The sequence below is a fragment of the Numida meleagris genome, unplaced genomic scaffold (assembly GCF_002078875.1).
Source record: "Numida meleagris isolate 19003 breed g44 Domestic line unplaced genomic scaffold, NumMel1.0 unplaced_Scaffold303, whole genome shotgun sequence".
Classification (NCBI taxonomy): Eukaryota; Metazoa; Chordata; class Aves; order Galliformes; family Numididae; genus Numida; species Numida meleagris.
The window spans coordinates 81,335-97,527 of NW_018364544.1; the positions used below are offsets into that span (position 1 = coordinate 81,335).

A 16,193-nucleotide genomic window follows, 5' to 3' on the forward strand; every position below is an offset into this window, starting at 1 on the left:
GGGGTTAATTCCTCCAAATTTTGTGTTCCTTTGTCCCTTTTTAGGAGTTAATTCCCCTTTCTTTGGGTTCATTCCCCCCCAGTTTTGGGTATGTTCCTCCTTTTTTGGGGTTCATTCCCGTTTATTTGGGTTCATACCCCCCAATTTGGGGTACATTTGCCCTTTTTGGGGTGCATTCCCCCTTCTTTGGGTCCTTCCCCTCCAACTTTGGGTACACTCCTCCTTCTTTGGGTTCCTCCCCCCCCCAGTTTTGGGGACATTTCCCTCTTTTTTGGGGTGAATTCCCCCATTTTTTTGGTTCATCCTCCCCAATTTTGGGCACATTTCCCCATTTTTTTGGCTGCACTCCCCTTTTTTCTGGGGCTGTATTCCCCACTTGTGGGTACAGTCCCAACCTTCGGGTGCACACCCCCCATTTTGAGCTCACTCCCCCACTTTGGGCCCACATTCCCAGCTCTGTGTGCATCCCTCCCCCGTTTTCAGCTAGATCCCCCTTTTTTCCTCGTGCGCATTCCTCCAATTTAAGATCATTTTCCCCTTTTACTTTCTGGGAGGGGGGGTGTGCATTTCCCCCTTTTTTGATTCATCCCGCAGCTTTCATCTGCCTTCCCCATTCCCGTCTCACCTGCAGCCCTCCTCCCGCACCACATCTCCTCATTGATCCCAATCCTACAATCCCTGGAGGCCGACGACACCCCGGACACCCCATCTCTGGTGCGGGCACTGGGGGGCTGTGGGACCCCCATGTGCCACACACTACTTGGGGACCCCCCTCCCACCCCAACAACCCTCCCTGAGCCATTGTCGCTGCTCACCCACCTCCTCCACCCCAACACCGAGACACCGGAACGCGGCGTGGTGTTGGCGCCCGATGGTTCCACCGTGGCGTTGGCACCGCTCTTCGCTGGCATCGAAGTGGGGCTGAAGAGGGCAGCGGGGTGGGCCGGCCCCATTGATCAACCCTACACCGCTCTCGACGCACTCTATGCCGTCACCATTACCGAAGCGCTGGGGACATCCTTCCTCTTGGCGCGGGTCAACGGGATGGCCGCGTTGGGACCCGATGGGTGTTGGGATGACGTGGACAACCCCCAAAACTTCACCCTGTTGGGTCCCCCATCGCTCGTCCCCAACGCTGTCGCCAACGGGGCGATGGATGGGGTGCTGTTGGGCACCCGCTTGGCTGAAGACCCCATGCCTCTCTCCATCCTATTCCGGAGATATTATGGTGTGGACAATGGGATCACAAGTGGGTGGCCCCACAGCAGCCGCCGGCGTCAGGATTTCGGGGCACTGACGGCCGTGGGGAAGTTGGAGGAGGAGGTGGCAGCGATGCTGAGGGTGCTGCGGGGGCTGTCCCCCACCCGCGAGCTCCTGGAGGAGGTTGGGGAGGAGGAGGAGGCAGACATCGCTCGTCAGGCAGCACGGGAGTTCATGGAGGCGTATGTTGGTGAGTAGGTGCCCAGAGTGAAGGTTGGGGTGGGAGGTGGGTGGTGGGTGATGAGGTGGGCAGTGGGTGCTGGGTGCAGGGATGGGTGATGGGATGGGTGCTGGGTGCTGGGATGGGTGGTGGGAATGGTGCTGAGATGGGTGGTGTGTGCTAGGATGGGTGATGGGAATGGTGCTGAGATGGGTGGTGGGTGCTGAGATGGGTGGTGGGTGCTGAGATGGGTGGTGGGTGCTGTAATGGGTGGTGGGAATGGTGCTGAGATGGGTGGTGGGTGCTAGGATGGGTGATGGGAATGGTGCTGAGATGGGTGGTGGGTGCTGGAGCGGATGGTGGGAATGATGTTGGGATGGGTGATGGGTTCTGAGTGCTGGGATAGGTGCTGGTGTGGGGGCTGGGAATGGTGCTGGGATGGGTGGGGGGATAGGAGGCGGGAATGGTGTTGGGATGGATGTTGGGATGGGTGTTGAGATGAGGGCTGGGATTGGGGCTGGGATGGGTGCTGGCTGCTGGCTGCTGGGATGGGTGGTGGATGCTGGGTGCCAGGATGGGTGGTGGGATGGGTGGTGGGAATAGTGCTGGGATGGCTTGTGGGTGCTGGGGTGAATGTTAGGATGGGTGGTGTTTGCTGGGATGGGTGCTGGGGATGGTGCTGGGATGGGTGGTGGATGCTAGGATGAGAGGTGGGTGCAGAGTGCTGGTGTGGGTGCTGGGATGGATGCTGAGAGGAGCTGGGGTCACTGCAGTGGAGGTGTCACTGCGGGGAGCCAAGCTCATGGTGACACATGGAGTGGCGTGGCTAGATACCAGCGTGTCTCCTGGATGGACACCGCTGAGTCCCCAGATGGTAGATTTTTGGATAGACACCACTTTATCCCCTGGATGGACACTGGTTTACTTCCAGCTGGTGGTCCCTGAATGCTATGTCCCCTAGAGGGACATCAGCGCGTCCCCAGTTGGTAGCCCATGGATAGACACCACCATGTCCCATTGCTGGACACCAGTGTGTCCCTAGATTGTAGGTTTTTAGATGGGGACTACTATGTCACTGGATGGACACACCAGAGTGTCCTCTGGAAGAGTGTCCCTGGACACTGGACAAAGCCATGACAGCCAAGGGCAGATGCTCCATGTGCCCTGGACAAGGGGACCCCAGGTGGACACAGTCATGTCCCCAACCCAGGGAACACCCCAAAGGCTCCATGTTCCCAAGACCAAATGCATCCCCACAACCACCACCTGCCTTCCCTCACAGATTGCCCGGCCATCGTCCCCCGCTGCATGTGGGGTGCCCGTCCCTACCGGGGCACCCCTAGACCCTTGTCTCCACCTTTGGGTTCCATCTACATCCACCACACCTTCGTGCCCAGCTCCCCATGCCGCTCCTTCGCCGCCTGCGCCCGCGACATGCGCTCCATGCAGCGCTTCCACCAGGACACCCGTGGCTGGGACGACATCGGCTACAGGTGAGGCTGGTGTCACCTTGACCCCACCATGGTCCCCGTCAGTGGGAATGGGGGCATGTTGGGTTGACCAACGTTGCGTTGACCAACATAGGATTGACCAATGTTGGGTTGACCAACATAGGATTGACCAATGTTGGGTTGACCAACGTTGGGTTGACCAACATAGAATTGACCAACATTGGGTTGACCAACGTTGGGTTGACCAACGTTGGGTTGACCAATGTTGGGCTGACCAACCTTTGGTGCCCACAGCTTCGTGGTGGGTTCGGATGGATACCTGTACCAAGGGCGAGGTTGGCACTGGGTGGGTGCCCACACCAGAGGTCACAACAGCAAGGGCTACGGCGTGGGCTACGTGGGCAACTTCTCGGCCAGCTTGCCGGATCCCGAGGCCATCGCTTTGGTGCGTGATGGTCTCATACCGTGTGCCGTGAGGGCTGGGTGGCTCCACCAGAACTACACCCTGCACGGCCACCGGCAAATGGTGAACACCAGCTGCCCCGGGGACGCCCTGTTTCAGGAGATCCGGACCTGGCACGGCTTCAAGGTGGGCACCAGGTCCTGTGACATTGCTGGGGATTGGGCATCTGGCCCACTCTGATGCGCTGGAGAGGGAGGGTTGGGAGAAGCTGGGGGATGCTGGGGGTGATTGTGGTTCCTTCTCTTCTCTGCAGTGAGGATTGACCCCGTGGGTGCTGGTCTGCGTGGGTGCTGCAAAGGTTGGATCCTGGTCTACGCGGATGGTGGTCTGATGGGGGACAGATGGGACACCAGTCCAGACGGACACCAGACCAATGGACACCACATGGATTGCATCCCAGTGATCCCAGTCTGGATGGGGCCTGGCCCATGTAGACCCCAACCCAATGAATTCCAGATCAGAAGGTCCTCAGTCCACATGGAGCCCAACACAAGGGATGTCAGACAGGACACCGGTCTGTATGGCCCACAGCCTCAAGGACACCAGCATGGACCAGTCCTGGCATGCTCCCTGTGGCCCAGCAGACCATGCCCATAGCCTCAAACATCCCATAATAAAGTCAGCGCCAGGAGAGCAGCTTGGAGTGAACTCTGGAGAGCAGGGGGGAAACTGAGGCATGGGCTGGGGGGGCAGAACGAGGTCCTACATATGGAATGTACATATGGAACACACAATCCTCGTGCCTCCCTCATAGCACAAGGGGACAGCCCAAGCTTAGGCCACCTTGGGGACCTCCATACCCACCCCAGACCTGGCAGGGCTCACCCCCTACCACCCAGCCCCACGCACGACCCCATAACCCTTGTGTGCACACACAACCCACAGCGCTCCGACACCGCCGTCTCCGATGCCTGTTCACTCTGAAACCTAATGACAGCCTTTACACCGGACGTGCACTACCATGACCCCAATACCCGGCACAGTGCGCCAGGGGGGGCTCACCCTGCTCGGTGCCCCCCAGGGCTGTGGCCGAGCACGATCCACCCGGGCTGGGCGCACAGATAACATCATCGGGGCAGAGGCGGAGGTGAGGGTGTGACTGAAACTCCTGCTGGGTCACATGGGGAAGCCACGGCAGGAACCGGGTGTCAGAGGAGGCAGCGAGCAGTGAGGTATGGCGGGGTGGGGGGCACACGGGAGGGGGGGGGGGTTGCACCCCAAGGGGATGCTCCGTCCTTGGGAGCAGCTGTGGGGGCGTGGGGTGCTGGGGCGAGCAGCGCCGTGCTGATGAGCTGATGGGGTGCAGCTAGGTGGGACGGTTTGCACCCCAAAGACCCCAAAATTTAGCAGCACCCCAAAGACCCCAAAAGCATTGGCATCACCCCCAGGGTGGGGGCACCTTCCTCGAGGTGGGGGCACCCTCCCTGTGTCACCCTTTGGGTGCTGACCCCCAAATGGATGGGCGCCTGCAGCTCACAGCACCACCACGATGAGGATCGTCCAGCCCCATGAGCACTCCCTTAGGGCTGCACCCACCCCGGGGTGCCTTGGGGGGGGGTTCACCCACCCTCAGGGCTCCCCCAGCCTGGCGTGGGGCCATGCACAGGGTGCAGATGGCGGGAGGAAACGCGGCGGAGACGCGGGGGGAAGCGCGGCCGCCGCAGCGACGGAAGCATCGTCGGCACCGCCTGCGCCCGGGGATGGGGTGGCAGTGGGGCCACCCACAGGTGTCACTCTACCGCGGTGTCACCGCACCCCGGTGGCTCTGTGTCCCAATCTGAGAAGCATCCCAGGATTGGGATGGTGCAAAGGGATGGGGTCAGCGTGCCACTGTATGCGTGGGCACCCACGGAAATGGGGTCGGGGAGTGCCACCCTGTGGCCACCCCACAGCCACCAGCACCCATCCTCAGATATCTCCATCCCGGCAACTCTCTCCGCTTGGGTGCCCCATCCTGGCACTCCCAGCTGGGGGTCGTTCTCCACTGTGCCCTCATCCACCCACCCCCCCCATCCCGGCACCCTCTGTATGGGTCCCCTTGCTCTGAAGGGGGGGTGTCCTGGGGGAGTGTGGGCAGATAGGGATGCGTGCATGTGGGGGAGGGCACAGATAAGGGCACCCAAATAGGGGTGTGCAATGGGGCAGGGATGTAGGGGTGCTCCAATAAGGGTGTCTGGGTGGGGGGGTCTTTAAGGGGGTGCTGGTTGTGTGTGCTGGAGAGGGGTGCCCAAATAGGGGAATCTGAGTGGGGGTGCCTGGCTGAGCTGTCCTGGCTATGGGCACCCAAATAGGGGTGTAAAATTGGGGTGTCAATATAGGGGTGCCCCAATAAGGGTGCCTGGATGGGGGGGGGGTCTTGATGGGGGGGGCTGTGATGGATGCTTGGACGGAGGCACCCAAATAGGGTTGCTGGGGTGGGGGGTACCCCTACAGGGGTGCCCACAAAGGGGTGACCCAGTTGGGGTTCTTGGATGGGGGCACCCAAATTGAAGTGGCTGGGGGGGGATGTGTCCAGATAATGGCACCCAAATAGGGGTGCTGGGATGGGGGTACCCCTACAGGGATGCCCACACAGGGGTGACCCAGTAGGGGTGTGCAAATGGGGCAGCAATATAGGGGTGCCCCAGTAAGGGTGCCAGGATGGGGGTGTTCAGATAAGCCCCCCAGATGAGGGTACCCACATAGGGGTGCCTGAATGGAGTGCCCTGGGTGGGGGTGCTGGAATTTGGGTACCCCCAGAAGGGATGCTTGGATAGGGGCACCCAAATTGGGGTGCTGGAACCGGGGTACCCACACAAGGTTGATCACACAGGACTGACCCCAATAAGGGTGACTGGGTGGGGGTGCCTGGATGTGGGCACCCAAAAAGGGGTGTGCCCCAATACAGATGCTTCGATGGAGGTGTTGAGCTAGAGACCCCCAGATTAGGGCACCTGTTATGGGGGTGCCTGGATGGGGGCACCCAAATAGGAGTACTAGAATTAGGGTGCCTCAGTGGGAATGCTTAGACAGGGGGACCTAAATAGGGGTGCTGGAATGAGAGTGCCCAAATTCGGGTGCTTGGATAGGGGTGCCCCAGTAGGGGTGCTTGGATGCAGGCAGCCAAACTGGGGTGCTGGAATGTGGATGCCCAAATTAGGGTGCCTGGATAGGGGTGCCCCAGTAGGGGTGCTTGTATGAGGGCACCCAGATTGGGGTGCTGGAATGGGGACACCCAAATTGGGGGTGCTGGGATGGGGGTGTCTGGATAGGGTACCCAAATTGGGGTGCTGGAACATGGATGCCCGAATTGGGGTGCTTGGATAGGGCTGCCCCAGTGGGGGTGCTTGGATGAGGGCACCCAAATTGGGGTGCTGGGATGGGGGTCCCTGGATAGGGCACCAAAAGTGGGGTGCTGAGATGAGCATGCCCAAATTGGAGAGCTGGGATGGGGGTGCCTGCCTAGGGCACCCAAACTGGGGTGCTGGGATGGGGGTGCCCAAATTGGAGAGCCTGGATAGGGGTGTCTGGATAGGGTACCCAAATTGGGGTGCTGGAACGTGGAAGCCCAAATTAGGGTGCTTGTATGAGGGCACCCAAATTGGAGTGCTGGGATGGGTGTCCCTGGATAGGGCACTGAAAATGGGGTGCTGAGATGAGGGTGCCCAAATTGGAGAGCCTGGATAGGGGTGTCTGGATAGGGCACCCAAACTGGGGTGCCTGGATGGGGGCACCCAAACTGGGGTGCTTGGGTAGAGGTCCCTCAGTACGGGTGCTTGGATGAGGGCACCCAATTTGAGGTTCTGCAATGAGGTTGCCTCTGGGGGCTCACGAAGCTCTCTCCATCCCACAGATGGAGGTGGAGAAGCCCCCCCAAGCCGCTGAGCCACCAACACTGCTGAAGACGTACCGATGGCGAACGGCAGCACCAGCGGGCGAGCGGGACCCCGAGCGGTGCACCGCGTCCCCGGGCGGTCGGCACTGGAGCCGTCTGCAGGGCTGGAAGCGTTCCTACAGCCAACCTGAGTCCGACAGCCTCGACGATGGCGTTGGGAAGGGCGGCTCCAACCTGGGGACACCCAAGGCCAGCGCCCGCCGGTCCCTCTTCCAACGGGCGTTCTCAGCACCCTCCAAGGTGGCCAAGGAGCCGCGCAGCCCCGAGGGTGGCAAGGGCACCCTACAGAAGTATCTGCGCTCCATGTCCAAGAAGAAGGGCCACGTGGAGAACGGGGCCAGGGCTGAGAAGGGGTCCCATGAGGGTGTCCCAGGTATGGAGGTGTTTGGGGTGGTGGGGGGTTAGGGTGTGGGGTGGTGGGAGTGGGGATGGGGATGGGGTAGGGATGGGATGGGAGTGGGATAGAGATGGGGACGGGGTTGGGATGGGTTGGGATGGAGATGAGAATGGGAGTGAGATAGAGATTGGGATGGAGTTGGGATGAGGATGGGGATGAGATGGGGGTGGGGTGGGGATGGAATGGGGATGGTATGGGAGTGGGATGGAGATAAGGATGAGGGTAGAATGGGAATGGGGTTGGGGGCAGGGTTGGGGATAGGGGTAGGGATGGAGTTGGAGGTGGGGATGGGATGGAGGTGGGATGGGGATGGCAGTGGGATGGGGATGAGGGTGGAATGGGGATGGGATGGAGATGGAGATGGGGCTGGCAGTCATGGGTTGAGGTGGTGGGTGATGGAAATGGGTGATGCGTTTCGGAGAAGACGGGTTGGGTATAACTGGTGGTGGGCAATGGAGATGGGTGATGGTTTGGGATGTAGAGGGTTGCGGGTGCTGGCTGGGTGTGATGGGTGGTGGTGCTGGGTGAAGGACTGGGTGTGATGCGTGGTGGGGAAAGATGGTGGATGATGGGTTCGGGGGACAATAGGTGGGGGGCGATGGAGATGGGTGATGGGTTGGAGGAAGAAGAGCTGGGTTTGATGGGTTGGTGGGCAGAGGAGATGGGTGGTGGTCTGGAACGCAGAGGGTGCAGTGCCACTCTCATGGTAGCACCTCCATGGCCACACGTCCTCCAGCATCGCCACACCAGCGGCATCACAACAGCCACGTGGCCTTTGGTGTCACAGCCCCCACGGTGGTGGCATGGCTGTGTCCCCGTGTCCCCTGCCACCACCACCCCAACCATACCATGACATCGTCCCACCTGCTGTAGCACGGTCACAGCCACGCATCCCCTGGCACTACATGCCAACCATGGGACATGGGGACACGACGAGTGCCCATTGTGTGCTCCTGACCCCTCTGCTCCACTCCCCCAGCCCCAGAGAGCACCCACGGTGCCCCCTCCATCCCAATGCCTCTGGCACCCGATGTCACAGTGTGGGACATCTCCAACTTCTCACTGGTGGACGGACAGCTGGTCCACGTGGGTCGGGACGAGGAGGTGAGGACATGGGGACCCCTTGGGTTATGGGGTGCACGGGGTGCTGGGCGTTTGGTCCCTGACCCCTCTGCATCCTCAGACTTCGTGCAGGATCAGGAATCGGACTGGGAGCTCCGAGAGCAGCAGCCTGCACCCAGCGGGTGGCAGGAGGGACACTGGTGAGCTGATGACGTGGGGTGTTTGCACGCGCTGGTGCAAGCTCCGGTGCAGCTCCTGGAGCATGCCACGCACCACGTTGTGCACGTTGCTTTCCGTCATGCACCACGCCATGCTCTGCGCCACGCATCACGCCTTGTGCACCGTGCATTGCACACCGTGCACCACGCTACGCCCTGTGCTGTGCACCGTGCCGTGCACCGAACCGTGCACCGCACCACATCCTGTGCCACGCATCTTGCATTTTGCACTGCACCCCACACCGTGCAACGCTCCTTGCCCTACACCTCGCCCCACGACACGGGGCACCTTGCGTTGTGCACCGCGCATCATGCCCCACGCCACGCGCCCTGTCATGCACCTTGCACTGTCAATCTTGCACTGCACGTTGTGCCCCACACCCCGTGCCCCACACGGCTGCGCGGAGGAAACCCTCTGTGCGAGGCCCTCCGTGTGCCGTCACCGCTTCCTCCGCGCCGCTGATGTGCGCTGATCTTCCCGATAAGGGCTTCCTTACCATCATGGGCCCCCGCCGCTGGCTGCTCTGTGCAGCTCACGGTGAGACCCCCAACCTTGCTGACCCCCCTGCACCCACCCGTGGGCTGCACCCAACGCGTGGCCGTGCTTGGGATGCGCAGCACCCAGCGCCCTCGGGGCTGCTTCCTTCTGCTTTTTGGGGAGGTGGGCGCCGTACCCCATCGTGATTTTGGGGTCTAACGCGGGTCACCCTCACAGACCCCGAGGAGAGGAGCGTGAGGACGGCGGGGAAAGGCACCGACAGCGACGGCTCCACCACCTCGCAGTTCAGCAACGTGAAGGTGGGTGCCGGTGTCACCCACGGGTGTCACGCTGTGCCCCGAGGTCACCCGTTGTCCCCTCGTTGTCCCCACCCTGCAGGGACTGCTGTGGAAGCGGCTGCGGGAGAGGAAAGGTCGCATTGTGCCCAAAAATGAGAGCTCGGCAGCGGTCGGCACGGATGGAGAAAGGTACGCAGGTGGTGGGGACAATGTGGGGACACTGTGGAGGGTCTTTGGTGACGGCTGTGTCCGCCACAGGGCCCCGAGCCGCAGCGGTTCCCACGAGTCCCTGCTGCCAGCGCCCAGCGCGGCCGAGCTGGACCTCAGCGGGGAGAACGTCATCGTGCGTCCCGTGCATGGCAGCATCGTGGGCGAGAAGTTCTGCTTCCAGGTAAGGGTGCTGGGGGGCCATGCCAAGCATCCCATACATACACCCTACAGAGGCACCCAAGGTACCCAGGGTACCCTGGAGAGGCAACCAGGGCTCCCCAGAAATCCCGGACATGCATCCAGAGCACCCTATAGAGGCACCCAAGGTGCCCAAGGCACTCCAAGCATCCCATACACGCACCCAAGGCAGCCTGGAGGAGCACTCAGGGCATCCACAGCATCCCGGAAAGGCACCCAGGGTGCCCAGGGCACCCTACATAGGTGCCCAGAGCACTTCAGAAATCCTGGACATGCATCCAGGGCACCCTATAGAGGTACCCAAGGTGCCTAGGGCGCCCTGAGCATCACATACATACACCCAGGGAACCCTATAGAGGCACCCAGAACACCCCAGAAATCCTGGACACGCATCCAGGACACCCTAGAGAGGCACCCAGGGCACCTCAGCCATCCTGAGCCCACGCACCCCCAGGTGTCCCCTGACCCCCTCCCCATCCTCAGATCATCACGGGTGGGCACAGCCGCTCCTTTGGGTGCAGCTCCTTGGCTGAGCGCGACCGCTGGATCGAGAACCTGCGCCGCACCGTGCAGCCCAACAAGGTGGGACCCCCAGGGACCTCCCACAGGCCCTGTCCCCTCCTGCGTCCCCTTGTGTCCAGCTGTCTGTCTGTGGATTCAGCCATCCTCTTGTGTCCTGAAGTATTTGGCCAGCCATGTCCCTGTGTCTCCTCCCATCCCTCAAATCCCCTCCAGATCCCCATGTCCCCTCCAGATCATGCCCCCTCCTGTCCCCACTGCCCCTTTGTGGCCTCAGTGACCCCTCCTGTCCCCAGTATCCCTTCCTGTCCCCATGTCCCCTCCTGTCCCCAATGCCTCCTCCTATCTCTCATATTCCCTCATGTCTGCCATGTTCTCTCCTGTCCCATCCAGTCCCCTCATGTCCCCCACATCCCCTCATGTCCCCCATGTTCCCTTCTGCCCCTCCTGTCTCCCCAAGTCCCCAGTGCCCCCTTTTGTCCCCCATGTCCCCTCACATCCCCGCATCTATTCCAGTCTTCCTTTCCCTTCCAGTCCCATGGCCCCATCTGTCTCACGTCCCCTCTTGTCCCCCAAGTCCCCTCCTGTCCCCAGTGCCACCTCCTGTCCCCCATATCCCCTCCAATCCCCCATGCTCCCTCATGTCCCCCACGTCCCCCATGTCCCCAGTGTCCCCTCGTGTCTTCCACATCCCCTTATGTCCTCAATTCCCCCCCATGCCCCCCGTGTCTCCTCCTGTCCCCCGAGTCCCCTCCTCTCCCCAATGCCACCTCCTGTCCCCCATATCCCCTCCAGTCCCCTCCAGTCCACCATGTACTCTCCTGCCCCCAGTGTCCCCTCCTGTTCCCCGTCTACTCCAGTCCTCCTTTCCCTTCCAGTCCCATGTCCCCACCTGTCCTACATCCCCTCCTGTCTCTCCACATCCCCATTGTCCCCTCCTGTCCCCAGGACAATTGTGAGCGCCGGGAGCTGGCACTGAGCCTATGGGTGTACGAGGCACGGGACCTGCCACCCCGCCGCCGCCTCCGGTGTCACCTCCACCTCGATGGCACGCTCTTCGCCCGTACCACCGCCAAAGTGGCCGGTCCTGATGGCGAGCTCTTCTGGGGCGAGCTCTTTCAGCTGGCTGCCCTGCCACCCTCGCGTGCCCTCACCCTCACGCTTTGCCGTGATGAGCAGGGCCACCCCAGCCAGCCAGTGGCATCGGTCACTGTCCCTTTGGCCGAGCTGGCGGCCGCCCGGCAGCCCCTGGAGCGGTGGTACCCATTGGGCGGTCACGGCGGCAACGAACGGGCGCCGGCGGTGCGGGTGCGTGGGAGGTACCGGGAGGTGCAGGTGCTGCCCATTGTACGCTACAAGGAGTTGGCCGAGTTCATCACCTTCCACTATCGGGAGCTGTGCGGCCGCCTGGAGCCCACCATCGCCGTGCGACACAAGGAGGAGCTCGCCGGCGCCTTGGTGCGCGTCCTGCAGAGCACCGGGAAAGCCAAGGTAGAGTGGCTGGTGGCCATGGTGGGATGGACACCGTGGTTGGGGTGGGGAGAGGGTGGGATGGGTGATGGTGGTGGTGCAGTGGATGTGGTGGTTGGGATGGGATGAGGGGTGGGATGGGTGATGGACGTGGTGGGATGGACACGGTGGTTGGTGTGGGATGGGGGAGGGATGGACATGCCCAAGTTGCGATGTACGTGATGGTTGGAGTGGGATGGGGATGGGATGGGTGATGACTGTGATGGGCTGGATGTGGCGGTTGGGGTGGGATGGAGGAAGGGATGGATGGGCCCAAGTTGTGATGGACATGATGGTTGGGGTGGGATGGGTGATGACCAAGTTGGGGATGATGTGGTGGTTGGGGTGGGATGGAGGTGGGATGGGTGATGGACGTGGTGGGGTGGATTTGGTGGTTCGGGTGGGACAGAGAGAGGGATGGATGTGCCCAAGTTGTGATGGACATGATGGTTGAGGTGGGATGGGTGATGACCAAATTTGGGGTGATGTGGTGGTTGGGGTGCGATAGGGGTGGGATGGGTGATGGATGTGGTGGGGTGGACGTGGCAGTTGGTGTGGGATGGGGGGAGGGATGGATGTGCCCAAGTTGTGATGGACATGATGGTTGGGGTGGGACGGGTGATGTGGTGGTTGGGGTGGGATGGGGGTGGGATGGGTGGTGACCATGGTGGGATGGATGTGGTGGTTGGGGTGGGATGAGTGTACCCAAGTGACGCTGGTCGTGATGGTTGGGGTGGGATGGGATTGTGAGCAGGATGGGGTGGGATGGACTGAGCTGGGTTGGTTTGAATGTGGTTGGGATGGGATGTGTTGGCATGACATTGTGAGTGGGATGGAAGGGGATGGGATGGGAAATAAAAATCGAGGGCACTTCGGGAGATCCCAGCACTGCCCACGCCAGGCTGCCCAAGCCACATTGGGCCCATGGGTGCCCCCCAACACCCATCCCGCAGGAGTTCCTCATTGACCTTGGTGTGGCCGAGTTGGATCGCTTTGATGACCGGGAGTCGCTGATCTTCCGCGAGAACACATTGGCCACCAAAGCCATCGATGAATACATGAAGCTGGTGGGCGGCAAGTACCTCCAGGACACGCTGGGTACGAGCAGGTGTTATTGGGTATTATGGGGTGTTACGGGGGGCTGGGCATGGGCGGGTGCTATGGGGCATTTCAGGCTATGGGATGCTCTCAGGATCTCCATGGGGTTGCCCTGTGGTGGTGATCGCTCGGTCCCCTCATCGCCTGTCTCCCGGTGCCCAGGTGAGGCCGTGGCCCAGCTCTGCTCCTCGGATGACAGCTGTGAAGTCGATCCCAGCAAATGTGGTGGCCCCGACCTCTCTGACAACCAGAACAACCTGCGGCAGGTCTGCGAGGAGACGCTCCAGCGCATTGCCACGTCCTGCGAGTGAGGGACAGCCCCGTGGGGGCACGGGGGTGGGCATCTGCATAGGGGTGGGCATCTGCGTAGGGGTGGGCCTGGGGACGGGAAAGGGGTTGGGAGCCGAGACAGGCAATGGGACAGGTATGGGAGACAGTCAACAACACCAGGAAGACCTGGAGACAGGCTTGGGGATGGGCATCAGAAAGGATGTGGGGACAAATCTGGGGACAGACGTGGGGACAGGGATGGAGATAGGCACCATCCCTGGGACGGACGTGGTTATGGGCACCAGGAAGGATGTGGGAATGCATTTTGGGACAGGGATGGAGACAGGCACCATGGTGATGGGTACTAAGAGCGACAGGGGGACAACTTTGGGGACAGACAGAGGGGACAGGGATGGAGATACACACCATCTCTGGGATGGCCATGGTGATTGGCAGCAGGAGGGACAGGGGACAAGTCTGGGGACAAACGCGAGGACAGGGATAGAGATAAGCACCATGGCCACAGTGATGGGCACCAGGAAGGACATGAGGACAGGTCTGGGGACAGACATGGGTGACCAGCATGGGGACAAGCGCAACAGTGGTGGGCACGATGTCCCACAGAACATCATGGTGGCACATAGGGGACACCAGGGCCACCCACCCACCCCGTCTGTCCCCGCAGGACCTTCCCGGCGGAGCTGGGCGAGATCTTCGCGGCGTGGCAGGAGGAGTGCGCGGCGCGGGGCAAGGCGGCCATCGGGCAGCGCCTGGTTTCGGCCTCGCTCTTCCTGCGGTTCCTCTGCCCCGCCATCATGTCCCCGAGTCTCTTCGGCCTCGTCCAGGAGTATCCGAGCGAGGCCACCGCCCGTACCCTCACCCTGGTGGCCAAGGTCATCCAGAACCTGGCCAACTTCACCACGTACGTCATGGCGGGGTCTCCATGGGGACGATATGGGGCAGCGGGGATGTCCCCTACAGCCTGTGTTCCACGTGCCACAGGATGGCCGTGGGGCAGTAGGGATGTCCTCAAACACCTTGGGGCAACATGAATGTCCCTGATACACCAGGGGGCTGCTAGAACCTCCCCTACATGCCATGGGGAAGCAGGGATGGACCCTACAGTCTATGGGGCACCAATGGTGTCCCTGGAATGCTGTGGGGCAGCAGGGACATCCCCAAGAAGCCATGTGAGCCAGGAAGCGCGTGGTTCTGGAGATGGCCCGGCCCGTGGTTCCGGTGGTGGCCCGTGAGTGATTGGCCACCACGGTCCCCAGGTTTGGTGAGAAGGAGGCCTACATGGGCTTCATGAACGAGTTCCTGGAGCACCACTGGAGCACCATGACAGCCTTCCTGAGCAGCGTTGCCAGCCCCGAGAGCAGTGGCCACGTGGCCACCTACGACGGCTACGTGGACCTGGCCCTGGAGCTCGCCACCCTCCACCTCCTGCTCTGTGATATCTTCTCCAGCCTGGACCAGGTGCCACCTGCGTGTCCCCAGGGGTGGCTGGTGACGTGGGCCTCCTTCTTCTCCCAGTGTGCAGAGCTGGGTGCCCGCTGCCCCATGGGTGCTACCTGCCCCATGGGTGTCACTGCCCCACGGCCACCCCATGGCCCCATGATGTCCCATTTTGTCCCATCAGGCCACACGGGAGGAGCTGGAGCCGCTGCCCACCATCCTCAATGCCATCAGGGAGGGCACCCCGGTCCCTGTCTCTGTCCGGCTCAGCTCCACCATGGAGCGAAGGTAACGAGGGGGAACAGGGGACACACACAGGACCAATGGGGACATGTGGGGCCAGAGGGGTGACACCAGGAGTAGTTTGGGGTGGTTCCAGTCCTGGTTGGCTCCATGGGGACTCTAGGATTGGGGGGCACTTTGGTGGGTAATGGGACCGTGGGGACCCTTTGGGGGTGAAAGGACAATGAGGACCTTGTGTGGAATGGCGATGAAGGATCCTTTGGTGGGTGATGGGACCATGGGGACCTTTTGGGGTAGGACCATGGGGACCCTGTGGTGGGTGATGGGACCATGGAGACTTTTAGAGGTAGGGCCATGGGGACCCTCTGGGGATGACCATAGGGATCTTTAAGAGCAGAGCCATGGGAACTTTGGTGGGTGATGAGATCTTGGGGACCTTTTGGGGCAAGATCCCACTTGGAGATGGTTCCAGCCTCAGGTGGCTTTGGGGTGACTCTGGTCCAGGCTGGGTTCAAGGCATAGTTCTGGTCCCAGATAGTTTTAGGACATGTTTCTGCTCCTGGATGGATCTCACGAATAGCTGTGGTCCAGGATGGGGATGGTTCTGGTCCCAGATGGGTCCAGCTCTGGTCCCAGCAGAGCTTGGGGTCCATCACATCCCTGATACCCCACAGCCCAGAGAGCTTCAAGCCGGGCTTCGTGCCGCCACGGGACCTGAGCAAGCACAGCCCTCTCATCAAGAGCCAATCGCTCATCAGCATCCGCCGCGTCCGCGCTCGGGAGGACGGGACGGACGTGGAACCAACACCGGTACCGGTACCATCACCGCGATCCAGTCGGGAGCGCAGGAACGTGCAGCGCACCCAGAGTGTCCCAGCACAGAACAAAGCTGCCCGGCGCCTGCGCAAGCAGAGCAGCGTCGAGCACATGGCGGAACCGACGGGAGGGGATGGACCGAGGTCCGCTGTGCACCGTGAGGGCACCGTGAGTCCCCCCGGGATGCTGGACTCCATGGAGGGCTGTCAC

At 61.6% G+C, this 16,193-nt stretch overlaps 2 protein-coding genes across 5 annotated transcripts in view; both read left to right on the forward strand.

The window, feature by feature from the left end:
- PGLYRP2 (peptidoglycan recognition protein 2) overlaps positions 1-3,970 on the forward strand; it is an 18,659-nt gene extending 14,689 nt beyond the window's left edge. Inside the window, exons 2-5 of one of the 2 annotated variants that reach the window (XM_021382884.1) lie at positions 632-1,450; positions 2,703-2,913; positions 3,166-3,471; positions 3,588-3,970. In XM_021382884.1, the coding sequence (XP_021238559.1) occupies positions 632-1,450; positions 2,703-2,913; positions 3,166-3,471; positions 3,588-3,597 (1,346 nt within the window). In that variant the 3' untranslated portion in view covers positions 3,598-3,970. The remainder of the gene's footprint in view (positions 1-631; positions 1,451-2,702; positions 2,914-3,165; positions 3,472-3,587) is intronic. The other variant, XM_021382885.1, reaches the window with a different exon arrangement.
- A 444-nt stretch (positions 3,971-4,414) lies between these two features.
- The window catches only part of RASAL3 (RAS protein activator like 3), a 14,023-nt gene continuing 2,244 nt past the window's right edge, over positions 4,415-16,193 (forward strand). For 2 of the 3 annotated variants that reach the window (XM_021382881.1, XM_021382882.1), the window contains exons 1-15: positions 4,415-4,506; positions 7,167-7,581; positions 8,585-8,709; positions 8,789-8,867; positions 9,601-9,683; positions 9,763-9,851; positions 9,921-10,053; positions 10,554-10,652; positions 11,538-12,080; positions 13,052-13,196; positions 13,359-13,503; positions 14,152-14,388; positions 14,744-14,945; positions 15,109-15,212; positions 15,842-16,151. In XM_021382881.1, the coding sequence (XP_021238556.1) occupies positions 7,167-7,581; positions 8,585-8,709; positions 8,789-8,867; positions 9,601-9,683; positions 9,763-9,851; positions 9,921-10,053; positions 10,554-10,652; positions 11,538-12,080; positions 13,052-13,196; positions 13,359-13,503; positions 14,152-14,388; positions 14,744-14,945; positions 15,109-15,212; positions 15,842-16,151 (2,709 nt within the window). In that variant the 5' untranslated portion in view covers positions 4,415-4,506. The other variant, XM_021382883.1, reaches the window with a different exon arrangement.